This window comes from Enoplosus armatus, chromosome 14, assembly GCF_043641665.1.
Source record: "Enoplosus armatus isolate fEnoArm2 chromosome 14, fEnoArm2.hap1, whole genome shotgun sequence".
Lineage (NCBI taxonomy): Eukaryota > Metazoa > Chordata > Actinopteri > Centrarchiformes > Enoplosidae > Enoplosus > Enoplosus armatus.
Genome location: NC_092193.1, coordinates 12,533,784 through 12,546,534, shown reverse-complemented (window position 1 = coordinate 12,546,534; position 12,751 = coordinate 12,533,784). Strand labels below are relative to the sequence as shown.

General features: G+C 43.7%; 1 protein-coding gene across 1 annotated transcript; it reads right to left on the bottom strand.

Moving 5' to 3' along the window:
* Window positions 1-254: 254 nt before the first annotated feature.
* amotl2b (angiomotin like 2b) lies at window positions 255-8,091 on the bottom strand. The gene is made up of 11 exons (XM_070919051.1): window positions 7,959-8,091; window positions 6,564-7,371; window positions 5,844-6,012; window positions 4,307-4,451; window positions 4,119-4,208; window positions 3,144-3,439; window positions 2,869-3,044; window positions 2,649-2,750; window positions 2,346-2,542; window positions 2,025-2,156; window positions 255-1,551 (listed from the first exon to the last, which is right to left on the bottom strand). The coding sequence occupies exons 2-11, from the start codon at window positions 7,283-7,285 to the stop codon at window positions 1,472-1,474; spliced, it is 2,109 nt and encodes a 702-aa protein (XP_070775152.1). The 5' UTR covers window positions 7,286-7,371; window positions 7,959-8,091; the 3' UTR covers window positions 255-1,471.
* Between the last annotated feature and the right edge of the window lie 4,660 nt (window positions 8,092-12,751).

The following is a 12,751-nucleotide window of genomic DNA, read 5'->3' as shown; positions in this document are numbered from 1 at the left end:
AGGCCACCCGAGAAAGTTGAACCCAGAAGAATGCAGCTCTGGTATTCATTAATGAAGAGCACTCTTCTCTGTGGTGGAGCGAGAGGACAGGAATGAGGAGATAGAGTGACAATGGGGGAGAGAAGAGGGAGTGAAGCAGGAGAAGAAGAGTCGCAACATTTACCAGAATAACTATGACTTTATGAGCATATTTGAGATAATCTTTATATCAGCAGATAGAAAATAGCTGAGATTAATTGAAACAAGGAGCCATGTTAATGTATATTAGAATATTTTATTGCTTTATGAAATGTTGCATGAATTCAACTGTAAAAACCTTCATATTGTTTGAAGTTCACAGAAATGTCTGTTTGAAGTCAACACTTGGTTGGTTGTGTACAGCTTGACATGACCGTGATTGTCGGCACATAACTTACAACAAACATACATAAACTCTTTGGCACCCTGCTCAAAGCACTATAATATCTAAAACAACAATACAAACATCTGTATAAAATATATAATAATAATAATAATAATAATAATTAACCTGTTTTGTTAGTTCAAAAGCTCACAGTAAACAAAAAAAAACCAACACGGTGTAGTTTTCAACTTTTATCCCACAGTGGTGACCAAACCAGCAGAGTCACCACGTCAGGAAACACACTCACATACTGTAATCACACATGCAAACATACTTTGAGAAGTTATCAGAAAAAAAGCAACAGATGATGAAATCAACACCATGATGCAACACCCTCCCAAAATTACAAACAATGCCAGGTTTGTGTCAGTTTGGCAATATTGTCTTTTCTATATGATGCACCGCTGTGTTCACACGCCTCTAAGCTTCTGCAGAACCAGCTACTCGGGCTTAAGAAACGTGGACAGCGAGAGCTTTTATATCAGCAGTGTTTCATGTGTTGTAAGCTTAAATTATTGATCAAAGGGGAAGTCTTCACCCATGTGATGGGAATGAGGTTACTCAGATTTTTTGGGGGAGAGGAGGGGAATGCAGGTCACATAGATAACCTTTTACTGACTATTTACCTAGAAGAGCACAAGGCTTAAGTTAATATTTGGGGAATGTGGAAACCAGATAAGATAAATATGTAGCTTCTTAATTCACGTGATTGGGAAAGGAGGGGGGAAAAGCAGCAATTATATATATATATATATTTATATAAATATTTTGGCATACACTCTCTGGGAACATGTTGCCCTATTACAATCCACAATACTGTCCAAGTACCTCGTAGATTCATCTTTTCTCTCCCAGCCGGGCAGACTGCCTGCAGCCGTCCAGCTTGGTGAGAGTGAGTGAGTCGGAGCACAGCTCTGTCTCTACAATGTTGAAAACAGTCCTTTTTCTTTCGTGCGTTGGTGTCTTTCCACGACATTCTTGCATTCATCCAATATTTAATCCATTCTCTACTCAAAGACTCGCACTCTTCACAGATTCTCAGGTTTGCTTTTTTTTCCTCTTAGTTCTTTAAATGAAGATTTCCACTGCCTCTGACTCCAGCTCATCCAGGCCTTTGAAGGGGTTTAATAGCAACTTCTTGGCCTTGTCTGGAAAAAAAACAAAAAGAACGAAAGAGAGAATTAATAATTATATAAATTCTTTAAGGATAAAAGAGTGGAAAAATGTCCCTGATATAGCTCAACTATCAACGACTAAAGGTTAACAGAGATTTTCCACAAACAGACCACTCTGGTAAATGTGCTCAGTCAACAGATCCACATTATTTCCTAACCATGCACATTCCACTAGGCCCACATTATGAACCATGACCCGGACAGATGCTATCTGATTTGCTGGTTAAGCGGCAGCATGGTTAATCAATGTAAACATCCACGAAGTCGAGGTCCAAGAACTCCTTTTCAGGTAGACAGAAGACTTATATGCTGTATGTGTTGTTAACTCACGCTCTGTGCCGCATGTGTGCAAATCATTTAATCATTTAACTTTTATACTGAGACCATTATTGGATTAACGGCCCTCGTAAACAAACGCACTCATGCATATTTGATAGATCACTCACCACTGTTGAGCTTAGTCGTGTTGGCAGCCTCTTTGGCTTTGGTTCCCTCCGTGGGCCGCTCCAGCGTTCCAGGTTCAGACTGAGCAGAGAACTGACGGTTTGGCAAAGTCTGATCATCTGAAAGACTCTTACCTAAAAGACGACACCACAAACAAAATGTCAGCAGTGCTTTCAACTTTTTAGCAGCTTGCAGATCAGAAGTGTATTTGAAGAGTATACGGTGTCTGTCTTTGAGCATGTAATGTAAGAAGTACAGTAGGCTGCTTCGCTTTAGCACCACCCAAATTAATTATTAAAGAAAGGCAACATCACACTCCTCACCTCTACTCTTTGAGGTGCTCTTGGTGGTGCTGATAGAGGGAGTGGAGGAGGCGGGTCGGAGGGGTGCCCCCGCCGTATTCAGGAGGTTTGTACGGGGACTCTGCTCGTTCTTCCGCCCCTGGTCCTGGTGCAGCCGCTGGTTGAGGATCTTGATCACAGCATCTTTTTCCAAGATCTGAGCGTAAAGGGCGCGGATCCTGATACAAAACAGAAACATGAGGGAAAAAACGTCAGGATAAGCAAATGAAAAGTTTGGAAAAGGTGATTCTTTGAAATCAAGAGAACGTTATCATAGGTATGCACCTGTTCTCCATCTCCTGATTCCTGTAGTCTGCAACTGGCAGCTCCTCGTTGAAGCTGTTGTTAGAGGAGTGGCAGGGCGAGTGGTTAATGATGGTGGTGTCTCTGCAAAGGGAAAGACATCGTCCTGGACTTAACTCAAATTCAAATGAGCTGAGTAAACATGTGTACACAGGACGTCCCAGCAAATGCCAAGCAAAAGTCAAGCCCCAGCGATCTTTACCTCTGTGCAGCGGCTGTCGCAGCCACCTCCATTGCAAACTGCCTCATGGTGCTCTCTTCCAGGTACTTCTGCTCCCAGCGCACCATGTCGGCCTCAAGGGCCAGAATTCGTTCCTCCCGCTCCCGCAGACGCTCTTGGAGGGAGCTCATGGTCACGCCTGGTGGCTGGGACTGCCTCTGAGGTGGAGGGAGAGAGTAAACAAATGGTAAGAAATACTAAAATCATATATTGGAGTAGCATCAGGTTTTTATTATCTCCTCGGACAGCACATTTACCTGTTGTGCCCTCAGACTCCTCAGCTCCTGCTCCAGTCGCGTCCTCAGCTTCATCTCCAGGCTCTCCCTCTTCTCACAGGTGGACTGTAGCTGAGCCAGCGCACTCTGAAGCCTCTCCACCTTCTCCACGTAAGCCCTCTTCCTCCTCAACTCCTCCTCCAGCTGGCGCCCTCGTCCACGAGCTGCCTCCAGGGCCTCCTCGAGTCGCTTTGCCCTGCCGCTCTGCTCCTCCGCCGTGGATCGCAATCGCTGCAGCTCCCGCTCTGCGCGCTCCCGCTCAAAGTTCTGCTCCTCATCTGAAGCAAAGGAAAAAGAAAAGGTGGCCAGGTTAATCACCTGTTTGATGAACGTGGATCTTAACAGTAGTTTAGGTTGAAAAATAAAAGACAGGACACAAGATATGAAATGTAAAATCATTACAAATCTGCCTGAGGTCTACTTAAGTGCACATGAGCGCCAATCCCCAATTTTTCCCTCCGGAGTCCAACCCCACTAATGAGTACCAGCGTTGCTACATGGTGGCCAGTGTTCTTCATTTAGCGAAGCACTCCTGGAATGCTGAGAGGAGGAAGGGGGAGAAAGTCGCCCTATCCCTTTGACCCACATAGCACAGAGCATTCCTCATCAAGGCCGTACAAACACCACCACTCTGCTTGAGTCCAGTTCCTTAAACAGGCAACATAAATCACACTAACAACAGGTGGGGGGAACCTCACTTCTACCACTTCCAATGCTGCTCTGTGATTTAGAGCGCCGTTCGTTTCCCTTTTAAACAAAGAGGTGTGTGGACTGAGTTCCCTATTATTAAGCCTTCTTTCCAAATAAACTGAGGTTATGCAAGTGAAAATTCCTGCATGCAGGATGCCCTTAGCTACAAAAAGGGCCCCATGCTATTGCTACGATCCAATCCAATCAAGCATGTTGATTACAAAGTGATGTAACAGAGAGTCTAGTCAAACAAAATGACACACTTACTTTGTTCAAGGAGTTTGGCCATGATGTGCTGGTTATGGTCGGCCGCTTCTACTTCTTTTGCAACATGCGTTCTGGCATTTTCCAAGTTTTCTGTAATGCAGCAATGTTTTAAAATTAGACTACATCATGAACTGTGTATATTCTGGATCTGATATAGTAGAATACTTCTATGTGGCAGCAGTCCATACCTCTAAGGTCTCTGTTGAAATCCTGCAGCCTCCTGATCTCAGCCACTAGCCTCCTCCTCAGTGTCTGCTCCAGGTTTTCCCTCTTACTGCTGCCCTGCATCAGTGTCTCATAGGCCTCCGAAATACGCTGGATCTCCTGCTCCAACTGAAAAGGGAAGAAAAAGAAGAGAAGATGGGGGTGGGATTGGAGGAGAGGAAGAAAGGATTTTTTGTTAACCTACTTCACATGCCAGGGAGGAGCAGGAATGTTGATTCATGTTGTTACAGTACATAGATATACATATATGTACCATATACATGTGGGTACATATGCGGCTGTGTGTATACAGTACAGTCAATGTGAGTGTGTGTGTGGTATAGGAAGGAATTCAAGCCGCACCACTCCCTGTGAGACTGATTTATATCTACATTCCTGAGGGCTGATAGCTCTAGTTCCAGGTGTGTGAGCGCACAAGAGTGCGCATTTACACACAACACACCGCAAAGCACAAGTTAACATGCACACACGCACACACACACAGAGTTCTGGGAAGGCTGCCAGCGGAGGGAAGGTGTGCATGCCTGTGCCTGGGTTGTGGAAACGGCAAAGAGAAACCCACCATTATAGCAGTCACACAGGCATGTTTACTCAGGGCTGCGGCCTGACGGAGAAAACTTTCCAACCCCAGCAATTATCATTCTTAAAGGCTGAGACAAGGCAAGGGCCATGTGACATAACTAACAGCAGAGAGCAGAGCGGATTTTACAAAGATTGGCTGAGGTGTCAAATGTCTCTGAAGCCGTTTCCACTTCGTTGAACAACAAAATATCTTATTTTTAGGGCCGTGTTTGGTTAGAGAGGCCAAAAAAAGGGGGGGGGGGCAGGAAAACAAATTGGGGTTAAAAGTGAGAAGGTGGAAAAGTGGAAAAACAAAAGAGACCTTTCACTTTTTACACAGCAGTCCACCACCTGCCATGGACCCACCACCCCACCCCCATCAGCTGTGAGCGTGGGTCACAACCCGATCGACTGCTGTCTGACTAGATTATGCTGAAAATCTATGGCCTTCCTGGAACCAAAGCTCACACACACACACACACACACACACACACACACTCTTCTGGCCTCCACCAGGTCAGCTCCACAATGAAAGGAGTGTGTAAACACAGTAGCAGGCTGTGACCTCTGTTTGTGCCTCTGTGGTATGGAGGGTAGCAGCTGCTGATCTCATCTGTCCCATCCAGATGAGGGAGTGTGCCTGGAGTTGGATGGTGGGGGAGACAACTGTCGACTGGGGTTGTGTTTCACAGACAGGTGGCTGAGATGGAGGATGTTGTCTGGCTTTCCCTCTGATTTCACTTTTTAGGCTGCAGTCTCTAACTTTTACTCCTAGATTTAAAGACGGCCTTTTATGTGATTTTGATGGGAAATTTAGTTGTGGGTGTAAAATTAGCCAGTCTAGCTTGAGTGTGGGTATTCTTACTCCTTCAACAAGACCTTTGAGAGATGTCAGCTGTGTAAAAACAAGATTTTCTCACATGGGTTTCCTCCTCTTACCTTCTGAATGCGGCCAGTCTTCTCCCTGTGTGCCTCCAGCTCTTGCCTCAGCCTCTCATTCTCCATCAGCAGCAGCTCCACCTGGTTGGGCTCCTCCAAGCCAGCAGGTGGCAGGCTGTTGAATGTGCTGTAGCAGGGCACTTCAGCTGGCTGACCAGACTGGACATACCTATGAGAGAGACATTGTTGAGTCAAAACAAACTCATATCTTAATCATGGATCTGAATTTGTGGCTTTTTCAGCTGAGTCTAAACATTTGGGGGTTCCCATCAATGTGTGAGAACTTTTTGAGCAAAGCATCTGAAACATCACTCTATTCCCGTCTCTCAGCGAGCAGACAAGCTGACTCCAGTGGCTGTGAAGAATGTAAAAGCCTATATGAGGAACATACTTCTGTAAAAGCATCCAAGGCAACACAAGCATGTGAAGCTATCCTGTTCCAGTATGCCAGGTATTACAAACACCTACAGGGCTGGACTTGTTTTCCTCTGAGCATTTCAAGACGGAAATGTGAATCCGTTCGCAGCTACAGTGTGACTCACGTTGATAAATATGTGTTTACGCATGTGAAACACAATGACGAGTCTTGGAAGATGATTACATGGCTGGCTCTGGTTGCAAAAACTACACCACAGAAAATGATGTAATGTTAAAGTGGTTTAAAAAAACATGCACACACAATCACACACATGATCGTGTGCTCTGAAGATGTCTTTGTACCTGTGCTGCTGTGCCTGCATCGACTCCTGGACCTGGTGAGGGATAAATCCTTGGCCCTGGATGGGGGCTGAGTACTCTGGGGGTGGGCTGCGCTTGTCCAGGCTCTGCCCTGTGCTCTGGAGGCTTTGCTGTGTGTAGTAAGGAAGCTCAGGGTAGCTGTGAGACGTGCTCTTGATGGCCTCTGCTTTAGCAGCTGCATCATTCCTCTCCAGAGATATCTGCATGCAATGCTCACTGAGTGACCGCACGTGGCTGCACTTCAGCTCCATCAGATCTGCCTCTTCGTGGAAGGCCCCCTCATGCAGGAGCGTCCCCTCATGGAGCTGCCTGATGGGGCCTGTAGGGGCCCAGTGAGAGGCCAGATACTGAGAGTGCACCTTGGCCTGCTCATAAGTTGGCAGCTCTTCCCCGTGCAAATGGTAGAGCTGGTAGCCACTTTCTGAGTGGTGGTAGTCCCCCTGGTGCTCCTGGCCCTGAGGCTCCTGCCTCGCAGAGAGCTGAGGGAAGGAAGGGTCCTCCTGGGTAAGACTCTCCAAAGAGGATCGTGGGCTCCTGCCCATTTCGCCTCCACTGCTGGGTCCACTGTTGCTTCCACTGCCTCCGCGCAGGGCCTGCTGCTGGATGGCTAATAAGGTGCGGGTGTCTGTGGGGTTTCCATAGCGGAGCTGCTCCTGGATGAGCCGGTGCAGGACCGTGCCAGACGGCTCTTCAGTGGACGACATAATGCTTTGTGTACGTTGTTATCTTCTTTAAAGACCAGTTGAGCTCTTTCTTATTTTGAAAATATTTAAATAAATCAGCTGTGAACCTGGAACAGAACAGAATGGGAGAATAAAGCACAATCAGTCTGAGGTGGCAGGCGTAAACACATATAACAGGAGACAAGTTGAGCACATTGACACGATATCAATAAAGTCACATGCAGAAGAAAGGCTGTGTTTGAGGCATGTAGGCCTTTGCAACAACACTAACACCTGCAACACAGACTTTAACATCACGCAAACATATTTTCTTTTCATATAAAATTCTATTAAGCTCTCTGATCAATGTTTTAGTTCGAGTATTACATATAAATATTGCAGCCTTGAGTCTACTTTGCCAACAGCGACAACACAGAGATGTGGAGACATTTCCCACAGCAGGAAAAAAAATGCATGCGCCAAAAATTCCAATCTCACGGGGGAGCAAAAGCGCACAAAACCGCATTGTAAAATAACTTCATCTTTGCTCTTATGGCACAGTTGTCGTATTTACAACACCCAAAAATACTTTTAACTCCCTCACAACACACGGCACTCTCAAAAGCTTAAACCAGAAGTTACACTGAAGCTACTTCATTTATGTTTGAGCTCGAGTTTCTACTGCGGTAAAGGCAGAAAAAGACGCTCTTCTCACCAGCTCACGCTCTCATCGTAACGAAAACGTTGTTCTCGATCTCGACGTTAAATTCAGAGTAATTCCACGAGCTTTTCCGAGTCAAACGTGTCTCATCTTCCTCCCCCCGGACGGGCTGCCGCGGTCCTCTCTTGCTGTGAAATGATTGTGGAGAGAGCAGGCGGCGATAATAAGTAACCGAGGAGGGACTGAGGTCGGAATGCCAGGAATGTAAAACGCGAGGTCCCTCTGGGATCAAAAGCGTAAAACCACACGGGAGGGGGGAGGAGGGGAGCTGCAGCGCGCTTTAGCATTACCAGCGAGGAGTGAAAAAGAAGTATAGGAGCAGGCATTTGAGCTCTGAGCGAATGTGTTTGTGCTGAGTGAAAGGGCGAGATGTTTGTCTGGCTTTCCTGCGAGACTTTACTGAGGGTTTCAGGGGGAGCTGTGGCGCGATTAACTCACTCGGTGGTGGAAGAAGTCTTCAGATTATTTACTGAAGTAAAAGTTGGAATATCACACTGTAAAAATACTCCGTAACGAGTAAAAGTTCTGCATTCAAAATCTGACTTGGGTAAAAGTACAGAAGTATCAGTAACAACATGTATGTATACAATACAATACAATATGTAAATATCTATTACATATAACATTACCATATGTTTTGCATGTAAACTCTTCATCTGAAAAGTAACCCTAGCTGTTAAATAAGCGTAGTGGAGTAGAAAGTGCAATGATTTATTATTTATAAATGCTGACCTAAACGTACAATTATCTCAAAGTTGTATTTAAGCACATTACTTGAGTAGATGTACTACAACTGGAAAGAAGTGTGTAATCGGGTACAAATTACAGGGACACTTATTTTAGTGAGAATTTAGTTTCGTTTATTTGTTGATTTATTAGTCAGTTATTATTGGAAACCTTATTCCACATACTACACATGTTGCTTTTCTATAGATACATTTCACATGTTTTTATGTTCAACTTCCCTGCTGTGTGCTGACTCAAGGTCTTCATTTGATTTAATCAATTGGGAGTGTACCAATTGAACACTATTTACCTATAATTACTCAATTTCATAGTTCTTTCTGTTAGTTTCTATAGTTCTTTTGTTACCTTGGATCTTTATTATTGATACATTGACACAAGCAGTACTATAATGATGTTGGTGGTCGAGGTGGAGCTGATTGTATCTATTCTATAAACTGTTTGATAGTTTAATCTATAACAATGTTTCATATTTTATGAACTGGTCACATGTTTTCATCTCAATCTGAAAAATATCAACTGTAGCTGTTAATAAATGTAGTGGAGTAAAAAGTACATTTTTTCTCTATGAAAGTAGTAGAGTAGAAGTACTCAAAATTGTACTTGAGTACATTACTTTAAAGTAAATGTACTTACTTACACCACTTTCCACCAAATGTTGCTGATCTAGAGGAATTCAAGCTCTTAGCATTCACTGCAGGACACTGAATAAGTAATAACTCTTGTCTGTGCAAGTGTGTTAATGCTGTGCATGCCTTCATTGTGTGTGTGTGTGTGTGTGTGTGTGTGTGTGTGTGTGTGAGTGTGTGTGTGTGTGGCAGCTGTCCCCTGGAAGTCTGTGTATGCCCCATTACTACAAACACAGTGGCTCTTTGTACCCAGCATCACACTACATGGTGCAGAACAGAGCCTGGAGAGTGCCACACATGGTCATGGGCACTCCTCGCGCTGATTTACAGGTTCAAATCTCAAACAGGCCGGGGCTGTCCTCCTGCTGAGACGAGGTTACGCAGAGAATCACAAGATGCAGGGATGGATAGACAGTCAGGAGGATGGTTAACCCTCCTTACTTCATTTAATTGGTCATACAGTTCAGCTTCTCTCTGCATCTTCTCCAGATGAAAGACGAGACCACAACACTGTTCTCAAGTGTCTTTTACAGGAGTGGAACATCCATTTTAGTTTCCTTGAAGAGATAAACTTCCCGCCTCGAGGGAGAAAACAAATCTTTATGACAGGCTTTATTCCTGTCCATGCCAAAAGACAAGACGGAGCTATTTATTACCAGCTTGGACCTAACTGCTGCTATATGGACTTTGGACGAGAACTATGACCTTTACTGTGGGGCCTTTAAATAGCAGAGATTTCATTCATAACAGACTAATCACGTCTTTGGACAGAAAGAAACGAACAGGGAGGGTTAGAGATGCTATCCTGCTTCGGCACAATCCACATTTTCCCTCCAAAAGGCTACAGCAGAAAGAACTCATGCAGACTCTGACTGAATCGGTAAAGAAATGGGTGCAATCGAAGCACAACAGGCCACTGCCATTGATTGTTGTACAGTATGTGGCCACTGGCCTCGGGCTGATTGTCTCATTAGACCTAAAAATCTATCGGCCCAATGAGTTGGTATTGGACTGCAGATGGTATGTGTCCACACTCTTCTCTCTGGCTCTTTCGCCCTCCTTTATTAAACACATGCGCACATTCCCGTCATGTTTCAGATGCTGTGTCTTCTTAAACGGGCTCTTTTTAAAAAAAACATGCAGACACTGCGTCTCCGTGGGCGGCACTCACATGGAGGCGACTGGTCAGCAAAGTGGAACATGTTTGCACTTCCCCTTCAGATCCACACTGTGAAGCAGCACAGTCTCCACCTTTTTAAAAGTCTGGTCATGTCATTTAACACCACCTCACGACTTCCTCTATTCCCTCTGTGTGTGTGTGTGTGTGTGTGTGTCTGCTGGTGGACAACGCCTCTGGCCATTTTGTCCTCCATTGTACCACACTTCCTGTGAACTTCCAAAGGAATGCAAGGCTGACCCTTTGAAAATTATGGACGCTTTCAAAAGGAGATGAACATCTGAAAAAGAAAAATCTGGAGACCCCACAGCTGACGAAATGCACATTTCATGAGTTATCCCGTGTTTGTGTGAAGACGAGAGGAATATCTGAGGACACGCTACAAAATAAAACACAATTGTGTTGTTGCTTTACACAGTAAAATCATATTGCTCTTGAGGTTTTGGTGGAAACATGAGCACAAATGAGGCAACAGTGAGAGTAGTCAAACTACCAGTTACACAATTAGAAACAGTCTGACTCTAAATTTAAAGTCAGTATAAAAATGCTGTCAAAGGGAGGGAGGAAGGAGGACAAAATCTGTGTGTGTGTGTGTGTGTGTGTGTGTGTGTGTGTGTGTGTGTGTGTGTGTGTGTGTGTGTGTGCGCGTGTGTGTGGGTGTATGTTAACAGAGGGGGAGACCTTAAAGGCACAAACTACTATTTCTGTTATTGTAAATGAGCTCTTTGATCAACCTACTTTATGCAACTCTATTGATTTCAAATTCATTGATGTGCCTCAAGTACAAAGTTTAAATAAAGTACATCATTTAGTTTGTAACTTAAAAGAGACAAACAGTGGTCGGAGGGGGGAGATTATTCAACTACTTATTATCTAGTGTTTCATTTTCTTGTTAGGAAAAGAACCTGAGGAGGATGGTTTTCATGTTATTTTGGTGACAATACAGTAGGTGAAGACAAGGCTGCTGTAATGACAGTGTAGATGAGCAGGAATTTCAAATTAAAAGAACAGAATTTAGGATTTGAAGTGTAGTAAACATTAATTCTTAAAAACACACAGGACTCGCTGCCAAAAACTCAAATAATACTTATATTCCAAACGTCCAACTAAACAATTCTAAAATATAACAATGTCACACCAGCAGACTATGTTGGCACAGCTTGACACAGCAGCTCATGAGATTCAGAGCACCAAACTAAGTGTTTTGTAGCTGTCTGTAAAGGTTGCAATTATTGTACAATGTATTTTCTGTTGTTATGTGAATTTTCATCAAATACAGAGAGAAGATGACAAATATGAACAGTTTGTCTTATAAACAGAACTCAAGTTTCACTTCATTCAGTTTAGTATTTGAAAGTCCAATTTGTCCGTTTTCCAAAAGGCTCCCAGGTTTCTCCCTCTGCGCTGTAAATAATGAATTCATCACTCATGTTTGGACTTGCATAAACTGTATTTTCCATTTCCTCTGAACAGGAATGAACACATCCTGCCTTTATGCACAACCCAGGAGCCAAACTGTCTTTCTTCACTTCATTGTAAAATGGCTTAACTAATGGATTCACTCATATTTAGTAATTGGTAATTGGATAGAGAAACAAGCAACAGCTCAAATAATGAACATATAATTTAAAATACACATTTTTGACACATCTTTTGTGTTCAACTGAACAAACTTCACTGCTCTTTAACTCCAGCAGCATTGAAAATCTGAGATTGATTTTGATCTCCCATTGATGTGCACTTACAGTTGTCCATACAGTATTTCTAAAACACTTGCTAACAGCACCATTAAAGTATCAGGTGACGGCAGCATCAGTCAGTTGTCTGGATTTGGTTTCAGTCATTGATTCACAGCGTGTTTGCACAGTAAATCTGCAAAGTCTTTAATGAAAGGCCAAACAATCAGGCACCTGAACAGACGCTGTCAGGTTACATGTTATAGTGTAATAAAATGGCTGGCTGTGGTGCTCAGTGTGTAGACAACGTGATGCTACTCTGTATAAAACCCAGCGAACATCTCTTATGTCTCTGTGGATGTGCAGCGACTAATGTGAACTGCCAGGAACAGCTGCCATAAACACAGTAAGTAGTAAGTAAGAAAGTAACTTAATTTACGTTTCAAGAGCAGAATGTCATAAAGGGCTTCACAAAAGAAATAAAGCAGCCAACATAAATACAGACATAAATACAGACTTAAGACAAACAAAACACCTTAAAAATAGAAAAGAACACAAAGT

Excerpts from the sequence above, each read along its gene's own strand:
- amotl2b (XM_070919051.1), bottom strand. The coding sequence starts at position 7,285 with ATGTCGTCCACTGAAGAGCCGTCTGGCACGGTCCTGCACCGGCTCATC. Across the intron at positions 4,209-4,306 it reads TTTCAACAGAGACCTTAGAG|AAAACTTGGAAAATGCCAGA; the intron begins GTATGGACTGCT and ends GCTGCATTACAG. Across the intron at positions 1,552-2,024 it reads CACGACTAAGCTCAACAGTG|ACAAGGCCAAGAAGTTGCTA; the intron begins GTGAGTGATCTA and ends TTTTTTTTCCAG.